The 19206-nt window shown below is 38.4% G+C and overlaps 1 protein-coding gene across 1 annotated transcript; it reads left to right on the forward strand.

Moving 5' to 3' along the window:
• Window positions 1-1572: 1572 nt before the first annotated feature.
• P5CS (Delta[1]-pyrroline-5-carboxylate synthase) lies at window positions 1573-17601 on the forward strand. The gene is made up of 12 exons (XM_018101641.3): window positions 1573-1917; window positions 7985-8149; window positions 8221-8361; window positions 8435-8542; window positions 8622-8789; window positions 8880-9068; window positions 11086-11281; window positions 12135-12376; window positions 13864-14121; window positions 14196-14421; window positions 15245-15523; window positions 17259-17601. Exons 1-12 carry the CDS (start codon window positions 1831-1833, stop codon window positions 17519-17521), a joined length of 2322 nt encoding a protein of 773 aa, XP_017957130.1. The 5' UTR covers window positions 1573-1830; the 3' UTR covers window positions 17522-17601.
• The last annotated feature ends 1605 nt before the right edge of the window (window positions 17602-19206 follow it).

Consider the following 19206-nt stretch of genomic DNA (forward strand, 5'->3'; position numbering starts at 1 on the left):
CAAATGCATTCTCGTTCGCCTTGACGGATAGAATTTCTTTCATTTCTATGCTTCGCTCAGAGACTAACTGGGAAATTGAGAATTGCTTTAGTGCTCACGCATAACTGCCATAATTTATGGTAATATTTGATGCTAGACTCTTGAAATCAGAGATATGTAAAGTAAGGAGCTACTGCTTTAATAAAAAGCCTTTTAGGCTAATTTGATCGATCAACCGCACCTTTTTATGTTAAAAAACTCAAACTCTGAGCAAACCTGAGCCCGAAATTCGTTAACTTTGAACAGCTTTCAATGGACTGCTACAGTTGTTATTAAAATCTGCAATTAAGAGCTGGATATCCTGAATTATTGAATTTAATTTTTGAATAAGTAAAATAAATGTAGATGTGAGTTGCTTTCCAAATTTGATAATATATTTGAATAATAATTATTTATAAATAAATAAATTGATATATAAATAATATTGACCGGGTATTGAACTACGTTTAAAGAGTTTCTGTTTTCTATGATGAGCTCTCCTTAAGAGTTCAACTCTTAATTATCTTAAGGTAACATTCCAAAAAATTAATAAAAAATAAATTATAAATAATACGTATTTAGTTTCATGGTCATGCCTTTGATTTATGTTGTCCATCATCATCATACAAGTTTTAGATTAACTAATTTCATTCGCATTATTAATAATATTTATTATTACATACATGCATACATATTTTGTATATCAGCTAATAGGGTCACATTGGGTGGAGTGCGCACATTAATTTGTTAATATTCATTTAATCAAAATTTATGAAGAGACTTAATATTAAATATTGATTATAGAGATAGGCATGCCTGGAATATACCAACAAATTTGCTGTAAACCCATAGACATCATTTAGGAACATATTATAATTTTAAGCCTTTCTAAATCTCTAATAAAATCAAATACTTTCAGCCAGTTATCTACATATATAGCCGAGCCGAGTTAATCTCCCTAAATCAACATTAAGTATTTTATAATATGTTTATCTACCCACACAGCATTCCAGCAGCCGAGTTGGCAACTATTTGGCAGAGGGCCTGCTGCTGCTCGTATTTCTCGCCTAATTGAAACATAATTTGCTGGCTTCAATTATTCAACATTATGCAGCACACACGCATGCAATAATGCAGCAGCAACAACAACTGCTCCAGGCACGCACTGAATACTCTGATAAGTGGCCAGTTCTCCTCCCATGTAGCATATGATAAGCTGACGACGAGTTGCTCCGTGTGCTCAAAGTGTAAATGTTTGCCATAATCTAAAACTGAGCAGAGTTCGAGTGCGTGTGTGTGTGTGTGTGTATTGATGTGTTGTTGTGCCTGTGATTGATAACATTTCTAATTGAATCACAACAAGAGCTACAAGAGGCTTAACGCACAAAGAGAGAGCAAGAGCGAGAGCGAGAGAGAGATAGAGATGGGAGGGCACGGTAGACAGCGGGCAAGGGGCTGGCCCCAACCAATTTTAATCGCAATCGCAATGAACACTTACAATTACATATGTTTGCGCTTCATTATCAGCAAAGCCGTCAGAGCCCCGTAGCCGGAGCAGTCCGTCACTAGGCCGGGGCGTGCTCGGTGCCAAAACAATTCAGAATCAGTAGAAATCGTTGGGTTTTGCGGTACGGTTGTCTACGCCTCGCTCCACGTTAGCAGCGCGCTCTTCCTTCACTTCGTTTCCATTCTGTGATAGTTCGATCCTGTCCAGGATAACATATAACCAAATAGATAACGCGTGCTCGTCGGAGTTTAACAACTTTTTCATATTAATTATTCTTTAGTAAGACATATATATAAACTGACAAAATGCTGCGTAATAGCTGCAAGGCACTGCGCAACAGCTTTTCAAGCAACACCTGGAGAGCGGCCAGCAACCACGGACCCAGGCAGCCAGTGAGTGGAAAGAAAAGCAAATACACTTACAATAATAAATAATGGTTAACTGTGAAGTGTTTGGTCCACATATAAACTTAAGATAAATATACACTAAGCTGTACTGCAGTTATCGCCAGATCATATATAATATATATATGTATTTATGAACTGTGCTGTTCACATGCATTCGGGCTGTTTATGTTTTGATTTTCCCATAATCTGATTGCCTCATGGCCTGATTTTCATTCGAGTTTCTGTTCTAATGACCGGATGAGCTACTTATGAACTCAGTGAGCCCATTAGACTGTGAACTGAGCATGGCAGGGCTGTATATGCTTGACTAGAAAGCTCTTTTGTCTTATGCCAACATATTTGGTCTAACAAATTTGTTTACTGGACTTGAGCAGTTAAGAGCTTATAGAGGGTGGCCTGATAAGAGGAGATTAAGTACAATTTTTAGTAAACAAATATGAAAATAAATATGTAAAAATATATATACACAGACATACATACTTGGATTTTATAGATTTATAAATTTATTTCAAGGAATTTATCAGTATATTCAGTATATGATAAAATGAAAAGATTAAGAAAATATAGATATAACCGATATATAGGTATACATATAGCTGTCGAAAATCATATCACACTTATTTTAGTCAGCTAGTAATCGACTCATCATCAGCCATCAATAGCCTTTGCTCAGCCTCTGGGCAGTTGTCTTGCGTTCGCTCTTATCAAGTGCAGCTCCACAATGAATTGGACTTTGATTCCCACTGGCAAACCTAATGCAAAGGCCCATCAAAACTGTACAGAAATAGATCAGAATAACGACGCAACGTAGGTCAGTTGCCTACTGCCCCAGACATGAGCAATATCTACAAGAAAGAAAGAATGAAACAAAAAATAAACACTTTAAACAGTTAGCGGCTGTCATATTTTAATTGTGATTAAAATGAATTGCTGATAAGCTCCATAAAAAGTAAAAAGTGATTTAAATGCGAGGGAAAATTACTGGGATCATTGGAGCTAATGACAGAGCCTGCGTGAATGATCAATGGAGCATTGAGTGGCCTCTCTGCCTCTTTGGAGCACTGAGTTGTGCAAGCGAGTTGATTGAGGAATCCGCCGCACACGCTTTCAGATTAGGCGTAAAATTTTCCTTGGCACTAAAATTTAATCAGCACTCAATCAGCGCCATAAAAGCTTCGGTAACAACAACAATCGGAGTGAAAATGTAGTTGAGAGGATTTCAGTTTGATGTTTTTTTTTCTCTGTACTTTACGACTAATCGAAGTGGCAACAGCTTGGCATTGGCAATAAGCATGATTGGGGCTGCCTTGGGTTGGGCTAATTGAAAGGACAGCTAAAATCGATTTATGTTTTTGGGTTAGTGGCGAATGCTGTAAATCATTTGCAGTTTTGGGTACGGATTGAAGGACATGCAAAACATACAAATGCCAAAAATGGTTGAGGGAGTCCAAGCACAACAACAACAACAACAACAACTGGAACAGGAACAGGAACATATTGTGTGCATGACAAACTGATAAAATGTCACAAGCAGCATTGACACAGCACGACAGCTGCTGGTACAGTGCGGCGTATACGTGTTAAAATAAATTGTAAAGTGTAAATATTGTATTTCAAGACTGACGCACGTACTCTCCCGAAAAAGGAATGAGAGAGAGAGAGAGAGAGAGAGAGATAGAGTGAGAGTGGGAGAACTGGCAGGCAGTTTTTGTTTGGCCTGTGGAAATTCAATGCCATTTGCCGTTCGTCTTTTACAATAAACTTAAAACCCTTTTAAATATGCATCGACCAGCCCTGGCCCACGGGCAAGGGTCGACAGCTGCATTTGCATATGTCTAAAGTCCGCAGTCGGCTGTCCGCTGTCCGCTGTCCACAGAGTCCACCGTTGCCTTTGACACTCAAAACGATTTGGCTAGGTCAGGGTCGTCGCTTCGTCACCTCCCTTGATGCCTAGCCTCGACTAGAGCACGCCGGCGTCATCGTCGCCCCACTTTGACACGTGTTGGCAGTTATGGGGCAGCTAGTTGGCTGTGTGTCTGCATGTGTGTGTATGTGTGTGCATGTGTGTGTGTGCGTGTGTGTGCGTGTGCGGTACATCATAAAAAGGCGACACAGTGGGGTGAATGAAAACATGGCGTAGCGTAACAAGCGTAAAACATCGCAAAAAAAAAAACGAGAAAATAAAATGGAATGAGAACAAAAATAAATATAACAAGCGTCCAAGCAGCGTAGAATATTGTGTAGAGCACGAGAATCAAACAGCTGTTGTTATTTCTTTTTTTCTGTTTGCTGTACTGAAGCCGCTGGGAAACGTTCTCTAATAGAACTTCAACATTCCATAATAGCTGCCGCATGAGCTGGCTAAACGATGACCCCTCAGGCAAATATGGGACATCTGAATGGATTTTTTATAGTTTCTTTCCATGACATTGCATGGAGCTGTGCTAAAAATATCAAATGCATTAAATTTGGCTTCCATTTCGTATTTCAGAAACATGTTGTGGATATAGTCTTTATAGTTGCAGATAAATAAAAAAATTTTAGAGCAAGGCTTTTGAGTTTTCAAAGAGTTTTCAGCAACCGTTTTGTTTATATATTATGATACTTAATAAACATATTTTATATATAAATATATAATATATACAAATATTTAATAAATTTTACTTTGTATAGAAGTTAATATAAACAAGCATATCTTTATTAATTTTAACACAAAATTTAATATTTAAATATTTTTAATATTTATATATTTCACTCATTTAATAATAATTTATTTTGGCTACAAAATTAATAACAGAAAAATTCTAAGTAGATATTAAATAGACATATTTTATTATTTATCATAGACTTATTTGATGTCGGTTCAATAAATTCTAAAAATAATAATCGTCTAAGAAATATATAAAAATTTTTTTAACAGCTTGATTATTTGGCTGAGCACCAAATTAATTGAGAGTCCTTTCTTCCCTCTCCAGCCTTAATCTCCCATTTTTGGCACTCTGAGATAAATCCTTTTTTAATGAATTGATATAAGCTTAGTAACTCTTTTATATTTTAAAGCCTGCTTCTATTCCACAGTAGATTTGTTCATTTTATTGCTCGTTAAACTATGCGACACACACTTTTCGCCATTCGCATGCATTGGTCATAATCGTGCTGCTCTGCCTCCCATTTTTATAGCCCATTTTATGGGCTTCGTCTACGCAGGGTCATAAATTATGCGAGCAAAGCCAACTTTTTGGGCAGTCAACAATTTAATTGCTTGATAATTGGATTTGTGAGAGCGGCAAGCGGCAAGACTCTCTCTTCGTCTGGCCCGTTCGGAGCAACTGTTATCGAATGCGAAAGCAAAACATGCGTTGCTCAACACTTTGATAACAAACAATTAACAAATTGCTGACCAAACAATGGCTCAAGGTTAGCTCTGTTTCGATATGGCAGCATTTGTTTTGCTTTTGGCTCTTATCAAATTGAAAGAGCCGAAAGTCTAGAGTGTGAAAACAATTGAGTTTCTTTGAATATGAGACAAATCGATTCTAGCCAGTCAATAGATTGCCTGAGCTTTTTTTATTGCTGCCATTTATCGCTTCAGAGACTAAATATAATGATAAGAAAATAAAATGAGCAAATGATTATAAGCAGACCAAATGGCAACAGCCAAGTAAATGCAAAAGAAGAAGAAAAAAATGACACCTTTTGATCGCCTCAACATTTTTATGAACTGTATTTACCGCGTAGCCTGCTGTGAGCTTTATAATGTTGACAGTTCGATGTAAGAAAATAAAAATATTTACGCCCCAATTTAATTTACAGTTCAATTGTACAATAATTGGCATTGAATACGCCTTCGCCTTTGGCTCTGGCTTTTGCCTTTGAAAGTGCCGTTGCCATTGCCATTGCCTTCGCCTTTGATTTCGTTATAAAATATGTGAACATAAATAATTTGCGGCGCGTTTCGCTTTTTTATTGCGCCTGAGCCAATAGCCAAAGCCAATCAATACGGACACCCCAACAAAATATTGTTGAATCATTGAAGTGTTCCCAGGCCAATGGGGCGGATGATTGATGTGTTGAAAACCTGCAAATCTAAAGCATAATGGCCGTCCCGTCCTAAGCTTAAGTAAATAGCAAGCACTTAGGACTAGATGAGTCAAGATGTTGTTTACGTCTTTCAATTGCTTCAAGATGTGGAGAAAAGTAACAAATGAATTGGATGAAAAATTCTGAAAGTATTTGAAAATTGGGAATCTGATTATAGAATGGATTTCTATGGAAATATGAATGCAATTAAGTAATGACGATGCTTTTTATTTAAAGTACTTATATAGTAATTATTGTTTATTGGTATTGTTTTCCAAAGACGTAGAGTGGGAGAATAGGACAACTAAAATAATAATTATTATTAAAATGTTTATGCGTGTGGGATACAAATATGAATATATGTATATTGCTGAAGTCAATTTAGATACGTTCTTTTATCTCTGCAGTGTATGGGGTATCTATTATATGATTAAATTTATTATTATTCAGGCAGCCTGAAGACATCAGCTCAAGAGCTAAGCGAGTCCAGCCTTTGTGTCGCTTAATCAGCTGCTAGTTTAATAAATTGATTTTATTTTATTTATTAAAATTTATAAGAATTACCAAAAAAAAGTATATTTTATTTATATAAAATTTATAAAATAATAATAATTAAACTAAAATTATTAACTAAATAAATTATATTGTTTTTAAAATCTAAATTATATATTTTTAAAATTTTAAATATTAATATTTTTATAAATTATAAGTTATAAATTTATATATAATATATATATATTTATATATAATATATATTCTATATTTTTAAAATTTTAAATATTAATATTTTTATAAATTATAAGTTATATCTTTATACATAATATATATTTTGTTCTACTAATATATTCAAAAGATTTCTATTTTAATCATTATTAAATATATAAGATATTTTATTTAATTAAACTAATAATAATAGACATACTTTTTCCAAAGTAGTCCATACTATGTATTATAAAATATGATGCATATTAAATCATAATATAATAATTCGTGTTATATAATACATATGCATAGCAGTTATGCTTTTATATTAAATTCTCTAGACATGCATATACACTTATTAGTCACTTTTATTTTATATATTATATATATTAATCTCATACCTGCATCCATTTCCCAGCGCCATGCTTCGAGCTAGTTTACTTTATCATTTGTTTACAATTTTCACTTCAATATATATTTTTTTATCAATTTAGCCAAGGCTTAAATATATTCGATTGCCACACCGTTTCCGGCTATACGTTTATTCCAATCCATATACATATATATGTGTATATATATTTCTGTCAGTGTTTTGTTTTTGATCCGAAGTGTCTATGTGATTGTTGACGGAAGCATTTGCTCGGCTGAAATTTCCGTTTGCCAGACAGCAGCAGTCGGTCTCCGGCTCTAGCTTTTATTACCCGGAAGGCAGCACATCAAATTGTCTATATGTTGCAATCCATCACATTTTATTGGAATAGAAATTGACGTGTTCAAGCATTTCATTGCATCACATGTAAATGAAATTCGATTGGGCATAATTTAGTTAATGCAATTTTCAGTTGAGAGACTCGAATTGATTATCGCATTCGGCGTCCAATTATTAGCTGTTTTAGTTGTTGCCAACTGTTTATTATGCACACAGTCATATTTACAGCTCTGGCTTAACGGCAATTTAGTAATTATGATTAGGGCCACACGCACGCACAGCACTCTGATTAAGTTCGATGATTAGTGATTAGAGTGTGGCATAATTAATTGGATTGCCATTTGGACTACGCTCAGTTGATTTTATTTTCAAGCTCTTTGCTCTCCCAATTTACGACCTCATTATGTGTTTGCCGATTGTAACTGATAAGGCACTCACCCACACACACACAGAGAGAGAGACTCACAGACTGTGTTTCATTGCTCTTTCTCTCACACTCACTTTCACTGTGTCTGTTTATGACTTGTGCTAATATTTGTTTAATGTCTTGATTTGCTGCAGCTGCCGTCCATAGAGAAGCGCCTGGAGAAGGCCCATCCACAGTTCACGGAACGGAGCCAGCTCAAATATGCCCGTCGCCTGGTCGTTAAACTGGGCAGTGCCGTCATCACGCGCGAGGATAATCATGGCCTGGCTCTGGGTCGTCTGGCCTCCATTGTGGAGCAGGTGATTAAATTGAAATTGCAAATTAATTTTAAATATCATATTTAATTCACTTACTCTCTGCCCGTATGTAGGTCGCCGAGTGCCATCTGGAGGGTCGAGAGGTCATCATGGTGACTAGCGGAGCTGTGGCCTTTGGCAAGCAGAAACTGGCCCAGGAGCTGCTCATGTCGCTCTCGATGCGTGAGACGCTGAATCCAAAGGACAGCAAAGAGGTGATACACACATACATACACACTAGATATCTGCAATTTAGAGTTTAGCACTAAGGTTGTGGCTATTCAATAGTTCGATGGCGCCACACTGGAGCCACGTGCAGCTGCTGCGGTGGGTCAGTCGGGTCTCATGTCACTCTACGATGCGATGTTTGCCCAGTACGGCGTCAAGATTGCACAGGTCGGTTCAGCGCATTCTAGACTGTTCACCACTACTGCTACTAACTATGTGTGTGTGTGTGTTTGCTATATTGATTTAGGTGCTGGTTACCAAGCCGGACTTCTACAACGAGGAAACACGCAACAATCTCTTCTCCACGCTCTCCGAATTAATTAGCCTAAATATCGTGCCAATCATCAACACGAACGATGCCGTCTCTCCGCCGATGTTCATACGTGACGACGAGCCGGCTGGCGGTGCCAGAAAGGTGGGTACTCGAACGCACCACAAAGTCAAGCTCTCTCTCCTTCACTCTCTCTCTCTCTCATTCTCTCTCTATCTCTGTTGTCTTCTGCAGGGCATTCCCATTAAGGACAACGACAGCTTGTCGGCCATGCTAGCCGCTGAGGTGCAGGCTGATCTGCTAATCCTCATGTCCGACGTCGATGGCATTTACAACAAGCCGCCCTGGGAGGATGGCGCCAAGCTGATGCACACCTACACCAGCGACGACATCAACAGCATTGAGTTTGGCAAGAAGTCCAAGGTAAGTGCAGAGGCTGCAGGTTGTCTATTTTAAGGCAGCTAACTTTGTCTGATACTTCAGACTTATTTGATTAGCTGAGACTTATATAAATATTGATTTAACTTTAATGTCTGCCATTTAAAATGTTGGGGAAATTCTATACAAATTGATGAACTTTGCCTTATATAAAATATTTAATGATATTTTATATTTGATATTTAATTTTTAAAAGATTTTCTTTAAAAATTTGACCAGCTTGGCCTTTAAATAATTTATTGATTTTCCCTGTTAGACATTTAATTTGTAACAGACATTATTACAGAATTTCCCATTTATTAAATGCATTTGATGTTTAATCAACAATAATTATCTCCGTTTTGTCATATATTCACAATTCCCAATATCTTGACAGCAAATTTAAATTAAAATTCTGTAAAATTCAGGCTAAGGCTCTTGAATGAAAGCCATTCAATTAACACAGACTTTCTGACTAATTCCATAAATATTTTCTATTACCTGGAATAAAATATTTATCATACTTCAAGCTTACTAAATTACTAGTAAATTAAATTGAAAAGAAATTCAATTTGCAGAAGGCGTTCGAATTCTCAGCAATTTAAATAGCGCCAAATTAATGCGAACTGCAATGAAAGGACATTCATGAGAAATTCTTAAAAATTCATAAAAAAATTCAAAATGAAGCTGAAGAGTATTTAATTTCATATTGTTAAAAAATTGGAATTTTTTTAGTTTGAATTGAGAATTCTGAATAAAATTCATTCATAGAGTATATAAAATCTAAATGAAGCTCAGGGCGCATTGTGGACCAATTTTTAAATAAGCCATCTAAAGACGTCTCTATCTTTGCATATTTTAAATATTTTTTATGCTGGTTAAGTATTGTAAATTTACAAAATATTTACTGAGAAAAATAAAAGTATTTTTCCCAGTTATTCAGGCTAAGAGTTGTTAACACACGTGTGATTTTTTATATATTTTCCCATAAATGTTTTTTGTGCTTTTCTACGTAATTTGTAATAAAATTCTTGATAAGCCTTTACTTATTTCAGACATGTCTCAAATATAAAAAGTGTTTGTTTTTTATCTATGCAAATTTGTTTTTATGCTGTTTAATTTAATTTGAATTAAAATTCATAGAAAAGGCTTACAAATATTTAGTAATAAATTAAAATGATATTTCCAAGAAGTTTGAGTGGAGAGGTCTTAGCGCACGTGTGAATAATTTTCTCTGCATGAATTCCTTATGATGTTTAGGCCTTTTAGGAAAATAAAAAACAAATAAATAAGCAAATAAATAAACAAATAAATTCTTGTTTATTAATTCTATGAAAATGTAGTAAAAAATTTAGATTTTTTTTTTCAAAAACCGGGATAACAATTTTGTTTACCTATGTATATCATTTAATGCAATTTGAATTAGAATTGTTAGAAGAAGAGTTCGAGAATTTTAAGTAAAATACTTTAATATAATTCTAAAAAGTTGAAGACGAAAAGTTGTAGCACTTTTTCTCTATATTTCAAGAAAATAGCAAAACATACATAATTCTTAAAGAAGGAAGCCTAAGTATACTTAGTAAATAGTCTAGCTCTATTTTCAAAATAGTTTGAATTGTGCATGGATAGTACGTCGACAGTCACTAATATATGTATGTGTATTTCTGTTCTGTCGACCGTTCCATTTGTTATTTATGGGCACTGTTAAGTGACAGTTGCTATTGCTCAGCGAGTTGTCTGTTTTGCGAGGTGCTTGCATTAGCGCGAATCTCGTTAAATATTTAACAGGCAAAACGCGTTGACACCGTGCAGAAACTTTTGCTCTTCCTGCGCAATAATTTCTTGGCTAGTTGACAAGGAGCTAGGAGAGGAGGGCAAGGTGTCGAGAGTGGGTGGAAGTGGAAAGCCATTACAGCTGCAGTTGTCCCGCATTGCAAGTTAATGGCGTTTATTATGGGAGTTTGTTTATTGCATGCTTCACACTTTGGCTAACTATTTATAATACTTTCACGAACACTTCCAGGTGGGCACCGGCGGCATGGACTCGAAGGTGAAGGCAGCTACATGGGCCCTGGATCGCGGCGTCAGCGTTGTTATATGCAACGGCATGCAGGAGAAGGCCATCAAGACAATTGTGGGCGGCAGGAAAGTTGGCACATTCTTCACCGAAGCCACCGAGAGCACCAACACCATACCCGTCGAGGTGATGGCCGAGAATGGTGAGTGTTGCAACCAACAAAAGATTACTGAGAACAATGGAATGCGGGAATGTTTGCCAAGAGTTTGTAATAAGTGAATAAAGCAGGATACTTTCCCAGACTTTGGCTGCATTGTCTGTTGGGTAAACTTTGCTATTTTTAAAGAAAAATTAGAATACGTATAAATATGTAGCCAATGCTAAGTAGTTGAATAAAGATTTGGGCAAGGCCTTCGAGTGGGGGTTTCTTGGAAGTGCAACACTGTCGGTTTGTTGACACTCGACGAGCTTTTGCTTGGCCAACTCTCAACTAGTCGGGTTAGCTAAGTGCTAAGTGGCCTAGAGCGTGGGATGGGTGGGGGTGGGTGCCTGAGTGACGCAGTGGCCATTTAGTGAGAGAGGAGAAACGAGGTCACAATGACTGCCAGTTGAGGTTTACCTTCGTCGTCCTGCTGCGCTCTGCTTGGCTTCTCCAAGTAGCAGTCGTTGGCCCCGTCCGGCGCTGACTGGCATGTTGTGTAGCAATTTTTAGTTAGCAAGTTTAATTTAATTGTAGTTATTTGGGACAGCTGAAATGCGGCGCGGCGTTGGCAAACAGCTTGAGAAGTGCTTCTTAATTAGCCAGTTGCAACTTGTTGAATCGTATTTCGGGACAGCTGTAAATGGTTATTGTGCCAGCACTAGTTAATTGTATCACTCTTGATCTGTTTACTACAAAATAAAAAGAGATGGAGATAGAGATAGAGCAAAGTGAAGTGAAAACCTTTTAAAAGCTTTACAAACTGCTCGCTCTATTTACTCAAGTGGCTAGCAATTAGCTGCCAGCTTATCTATTCAAACTCTAATTCGAGCTCCAACTGCAACTTTTTCGACAGCTCGAACTGGCAGTCGTCAGATGCAGGCGCTGTCCCCGGCCGAGCGAGCGTTGGCCGTCAACAATTTGGCAGATCTGCTGGTGAGCCGCGAGAAGTTCATATTGGAGGCGAATGCCAAGGACCTGGAGGAGGCCCAGAGGAGCGGGCTGGCTAAGCCGCTGCTGTCGCGCCTATCACTCAACTCGGCCAAGCTGAAGAACCTGTCGATTGGCCTCAGGCAAATCGCCGATGACAGCCACAAGGTGAGTGCGGAGCAGAAGCTCAGTTAGTTAATTGGCCGAGAGCTCGACAGAACCGAGTGCAAGAAATCTGGGTAAAAAGTTTACACAAATTGCATTAGTTTTGGCTGTTGTTGAAAACTGTTGAAAAGTGTTGAAAAGTGCTCAAAATGCTGTTGACTGCTACAAAAATTGAGTTAGCCCGGGCCACTCTCTCGGGCCGGCTAAGTGGTCATTCTGTGACCCACAACAATGGCCGCCGCCGCTGTGGGTCTGTGCAGCTACAGTTTTCATGCTTTAACAATATTATGAAATCTCCAAGCAATTTTACACTTCAACAAAAATTGACACCCAAATGGAGCTGAGGGCGGGCGGGTGTGGCTGAGGACCTAAGCAAGTGGAAGATAAAAGACAGCTTAGCTGCTGCATCGAGTGTGTGTGCGAGTTAATGTCACAGCCAAGACAAACACACACACGCACACACACACACTCATGTGTGGCGGCTACAGTTGATGGGGCATTGAGAGAGTGAGCTCTGCTGCTATCCTTTCGCAGCCAGGCATTTTATTGGATGTGATTGTGCGGAAGCGCCGAACTTTTTCCCGCTTGCCGGCGAGAAAACTTTTTTTCCGGCCACATACACTCACTTACATGTATGGCAAAACCAAAAATCATAAAATAAGGCGAGAGAAAAACCGCATAACTGGCTGAGAATGGGGAAAGGGGGAAAGGTATTCGCAGGCGACAAACAAATGCCGCGCACTTTGCTTTTTTGTCTTCGCACTGCCTGAGGCAATCAGCAAAATGTTGTCGATGGGGTTTCTGTTCTCTTTTTGCTCTTTGTGATGGGCGAAATAATGTTTCGCTTAGCGGAACTTTGAATTGCACTTAAGCAAGTGCCGGAGCTGTTGCAACAAGTCACATAAACATTTAATGACTCGACGAAAATGATAATATAAATTTGGCGAATCGAATCAGGGCTCCACTTGAAACTCTTGGGAGCCAAGAAAGTTATTATACGCTTCATATGAAGGGCGCATACTAAGAGCATTTTGTGGAAATTGACTTCGTCTCCAGCTAGCCATGACTTATCCAATTGTCCTCTGCAAATATAATTTAAAGTTTCGCCCAGCCCGGCCAGAGTCAATAATAATGACCATATAACCAAATTTACGCAGCGCACAAGTTGAGTGCGACGTGAATGTAGGCGGAGGCAGGCAGCTGCTGCTGCTGCGGGGCGTGGCCCAGCAATGTTGCCAGCCAGGCTCGAGCCACTCTGTGTGGGGCAGAGCATTAAAAATAAATAAAGATTACGATGAGCTGAATGCTTTGATTTATGTAAAACTGAGCCGGGGCAACGCCTCAAAATGGACGCCTGGGATTAGAATCGGCGCAATATAAATAGTCGATTATTCTTCTTATATGGGCTCGCTCCCGTTGGGCCGCACCACATGGCGTATGTGTAATGTATTAGCTGCTGAGTTGTCAAATGGCGTTTTATTTGCACGCAGAATGTGGGTCGCGTGCTGCGCCGCACCCGCCTGGCCGACGGACTCGAGCTGAAGCAGGTGACCGTGCCCATTGGCGTGCTGCTCGTTATCTTCGAGTCGCGCCCGGACTCGCTGCCCCAAGTGGCCGCCCTGGCCATGGCGTCCGCCAACGGGCTGCTGCTCAAGGGCGGCAAGGAGGCGGCGCACAGCAACAAGGCGTTGATGGAGCTGGTCAAGGAGGCGCTCAACAGCGTGGGCGCCGAGCATGCAGTTTCCCTGGTGAGTCACGACAGTCAACTAGGTGTAGCGAGAGAGGGGTTTGGCTTATTTTGAGTTCTTGTTCACTTCAACAGGTTTCCACACGCGAGGAGATCAGCGATTTGCTGGCCATGGAGAATCACATTGACTTGATCATTCCACGCGGCAGCTCGGAGCTGGTGCGCAACATCCAGGAGCAATCGCTGCACATCCCAGTGCTGGGCCACGCCGAAGGCGTCTGCCACGTCTATGTGGACAAGGATGCCGACTTGGGCAAGGCCTTGCACATCGCTCGCGATGCCAAGTGCGATTATCCAGCAGGTAAAGCATTCGATTGATTGACTGAAGTCTGATCTATATATTTTAGATATAGATTCTGAGCAGTTTCATACTGACTCATGTACGACCGTCTCTGTGCTTATTAAGTTCCTATCTTGAATCGTTTATGCCCATATCTAACCTCTCTTTAAGTCTAAGGTAGATGTATATGTTTTCCTTCTTGACAGATAGGATGTCTTGTAGTCGGTCACTCCTCATCTAACGTATTCTTATAACTCGATTATGCGTCTCTTAGAGTAATGAACTCTACCTTGACACTAAGGTAGAGGCATTTATTTTCATTAGTTATAGACAGGATATCTTGTAGTCGGTCAGTTTTTGTTTTATGTTCTATATTTAGATATTTTCCATAAGATATATCTAAATACAATCATGCACCTAGGTTTTATTAGACTTATAAAATGATCATGCTGGCTTCTCATGCTTAAGCCTAAGGTAGAGGCATATATTTTTTATATTTTTAGACCGGATAAACTTATATATGATATATTTTCCATTATATACATAAAATTATGCCCCTCAGTTTAACTAGACGTATAAAATTAAGACCCCATCATGCTGGCTTCTCATGCTTAAGCCTAAGGTAGAGGCGTATATTTTCGCCCTTTACAGGATATCTTAAAGTTGAGCCGTCCTCGACTAGCGTGCTCTTTTTACCTACAAGTTTTCCTAGTTTCCATCAGCCACAAGAGTTTGGATCACAACATAATGCGTTGCTCGTTTCATTTTAATTATAAAATCTTCCACACCGTCACACTTTGTTTTGGGCAAAAATTAATTGCATTTTTGTTTCGCTTCACTTTAGCCTGCAATGCAATGGAAACGCTGCTCATACACGAGGATCTAATGAGTGGACAGATTTTCAACGATGTCTGCAACATGCTGAAACGTGAGGGCGTCAAAATCTATGCGGGACCGCGTCTGAATCAGCAACTGACGTTCGGCCCGCCCGCTGCGAAGAGTCTGCGCCACGAGTACGGTGCCCTGGAGTGCTGCATTGAGATTGTGCCCAGTCTGGAGGAAGCCATTAATCACATACATACGTACGGCAGCGGTCACACGGATGTCATTGTTACCGAAAATGGTATGAAAATTGAAAATTAATTTTCAATTGCTCGCAATCGAAGCTGAAAAATGATTTTAGCCGTAAGCCCGGTAGGGGCCAGGGGGCAACGGGTCCTAAATACCTATAGCTAATGACAATTCAATGTGCGGGCTATAAATTAGTTTTGCCCGAGCTTTGTGTTGCCCAGTATGCGATATATGGTGGGTTTATGCCATGGCCAGCAACAGCTCTGGCTAGATTTATAGATGTGTAGTGGGCAAGCATTCATGACAATAATGGATAGATATGGGTAGATAAAAGTATTTGCAATGGCAACGTGTAACAGTTGAAATGAAGGAAATGATTATTTGAATATGTGAAGGCTTATAGACGTAGAAATAATTGATGAAAAATATGAATAGCATTTTAGATATGTAGGTGACTGATCTATTTAGGCAACAATCCGAATATTTGTTTATTACGTTTTTTATATTTTTATATATTTTTTATATATATTTTATATATTTCGCTAAATGTTATAATATATTATTTTGATAGATACCTTGAAAAGAGGTGGTAGATCATATTTATTATATACATATATACATATGATATATATTATATATGTATATATTATAGATGGATTATATTGTATAGCTTGCGTAGATTGTGTATGTTGTCAAGAGAAGACAAAGCAGTTGATGAACTCAAAATGCCAAGTAAATATTTATATATTTTTATTGAAACTTTCTGAAGTACCACTTCTGAGGCTGAAAACAAAAATACAAAGAAAAAATATTGTAAAAACAAGTGCTCAAGATATACGAACCTAAAAGTGCAAACAAACAAGTTTATTGAGTACAATTGCCCACGGTGCTATCAGAAGGCGCTAAAAGTAATATGGATAGAAGCAGCGGGTAGATTAGATAAATTGGGTAGATTCCATGGGTTGGTAACACCAGCCTACAAAATAATTTATATTTTAGTTACCAAGAACTAAATATAGAACTAGATATTTCTAACGAGTAGCAAGTTTTTGAAATCTGTGAGTCCAGCTCAATTCCTTTGCCTAAAAATTGCTTATGCATGTCGTCAATTTAACATTCTAATATGCATACATATATTTTTATTATATATATATATATATATATATATATATATATATATATATATATATATATATATATATATATATATATATCTAGTTTTATAGTTTTTATATATTTTTCATTATTTGTCATTCGATTCAGCAAGACTTAAATTAAAGAAGATTTAATTTCGCTTGATGCATTCAACTCATTTGCTGCCATCCACTGGGCATTTGCACTTGAATTCTCATCAACTTTCGACTATTCGAGCTTAACTCAGCCATGTTGTGCGCTGAGCTGTGAGCTAATTGAATTAAATGGAAAAATCCAATGTCAGGGCAAGTGCAGTGCAGTGCAGCGCAGTGCAGTCGTCATATGTCGAGTCGTTAGTTGCATGCATTTGGCATATGTGACAGGACCTTGCCAAAGGTTCAGGGATCAGAATTTAGTTTTAGTTTTGGTTTCTTTTTTTTTTTTTTTTTGTTTGCTCGCTGCCAAAGCAAATTTAAATCATTTGGGAAATTAATTTTATTCAGCATTCAGCATGCACGCAGCACACGTGCACATTGCATATTAGAATTCGTGAGTGTGTGGGTGTGTGTGTGTGCACGTGTGTTTTTCTCTATTTTCTCTGAGTTTTCCATTTTGTTTTCAATTTAACATTTTCCATTTTCCATTTCGTGCAGATGCCACGGCACAGCGTTTCCTCAACTCCGTGGACAGCGCCTGTGTGTTCCACAATGCGAGCTCGCGTTTCGCGGACGGCTTCCGCTTCGGCCTCGGCGCCGAGGTGGGCATCTCCACGGCCCGGATTCATGCGCGCGGCCCTGTGGGCGTCGAGGGTCTGCTGACCACCAAATGGATACTCAACGGCCAGGATCATGCCGCTGCTGACTTTGTCGAGGGCGGCACACGCACCTGGCTGCACCAGCAGCTGCCCATCGATTAGTTCCCCAAATTACTTAAGACGACTTCTGATACGATCTATGTAAATTCCCTGTAAATATTTGAAGAGCAATTGAGAGTAAACATTTCTGTTTTCATTTTGTACGGGCAACATCATAACGGCGTAACGGATGGGTAATTAGGGCTGCTTGGCCCGATGACAGCTGCCAGTCTCCGGCCACATGGGAGAAATTAATTCAAGTGGAAATTATTTGAGCGGGCAACTTGTTTAATTAATAAAATGTGTAGAGCCAAAGGGAAAGCTGTCAGGGCGTGTGTCTTCGGCGCAAAGTTTGTGTGCAAAGTTTAGGGCACGCCATGGCCACGCCCACCGCAGTTGCACGCCAACGCTGCCGTGGCTGCAACTGAAGTGGAGGCTGCACCACCAACAGCAACATTGTTGACAGTGAAAATTAAATTAAAATGACTCAAGCAGCAAGCGCAAGCGCTGATTAAACTCGCCATTTTTCATAAATACAGCAAACACATAAAAAAAGAAAAGAAAATGTAGAAAACAAAATCATAAATTGGCCATAAAACGTGAACAGTTTTCTGAGCCACACAGAGCTATAGAGAGGGAGAGGGAGAGGGAGAGTGAGAGGGAGTTGCTTGGTATGCACGCGTCGTCGGGTATTTTAATTTTTATGTGCATTGAAGCAAGTTTTCAGCGCTAAGTTTTCAGTTTTCAGCTTTCAGTTTTCAGTTTTCAGCTCTCAGTTTTCGCTGTCTGAAGCCTGGGCCAAGTTTATTTTAGTGCCGCACGCCGCATTGCGTGCCAAAGGGCCAACGTGGCCCCAACAGCCGGAACGCGATTTAACGTGCGCTCCGTGCGCTGTGCCCTGTCAACGCATCACGACTCCGGACTCTGGCTGGCTGGCACTCTAACCGTAGCACTTTTGGCCAACATTTTGGAAGTTGCGAGCTGGGTCAGTTTGCGCCCATTTCAGCCATTTGTAGTACCAAAAGTCTCGGGTAGCGCCATTTTCATTCTCAGTAACAAATGATTGCCGGGGCCAGGCGAAGAGTTTGCGCCTGGAGATTAGGATAATAAGTGTGGAGCGTTGGACTGTAGAAGAGATCATATGATACCTCTATAATGATAAATGATGTGAAGATTAATTCTCTTGTGTTATATATTTTACTTCTCTTTATATTCAAAATAAATGAAAATTATTTACAACTTTCGGCAAAGCTTTTTATATAAAATTGGTTAATTAAATTTGGTATATAAATAAAAATTTGGTTTTATGTATAGATATTCATTTATGTATGTCCAAATAAATAAATAATAAAATTATTCATTTTCATATTCAACAAAAATTTGCAGACATAAAACTTTTCTTCATCATAACTTTTTTTTATATATATTTATTTTTTATTTTCAATCTGTCTTTTACAAAACAATGAGTAAATCTTTAAACAATAACTATCAAAAAAGTATATTTTTAAAAGACATCATTTTAAATATTTGTATATGATAAACTACAAAATAAATAAAAATAATATTTCTTATACTTTTGCAGACTTACAACTTTTCTTAATCAAAACTCATTCTTAAATTATTTAATTAATTCAATATAATATAAATATTATTTAAAAATTATTAAATATTATAAAATTGGAGATTTCGCTGAAGGGAATTAGTTTCATAACAAAATCTCTAAATTTAATATATAAAATTCAAATTAA

Source organism: Drosophila navojoa, chromosome 4, assembly GCF_054131105.1.
Source record: "Drosophila navojoa isolate 15081-1374.11 chromosome 4, UAZ_NAV_1.0, whole genome shotgun sequence".
Classification (NCBI taxonomy): Eukaryota; Metazoa; Arthropoda; class Insecta; order Diptera; family Drosophilidae; genus Drosophila; species Drosophila navojoa.

Coding starts and splice junctions, on each gene's coding strand:
- P5CS (XM_018101641.3), top strand. CDS start 1,831: ATGCTGCGTAATAGCTGCAAGGCACTGCGCAACAGCTTTTCAAGCAAC. Junction 8,150..8,220: donor TGGCCTCCATTGTGGAGCAG/GTGATTAAATTG, acceptor GCCCGTATGTAG/GTCGCCGAGTGCCATCTGGA. Junction 8,790..8,879: donor CGGCTGGCGGTGCCAGAAAG/GTGGGTACTCGA, acceptor TGTCTTCTGCAG/GGCATTCCCATTAAGGACAA.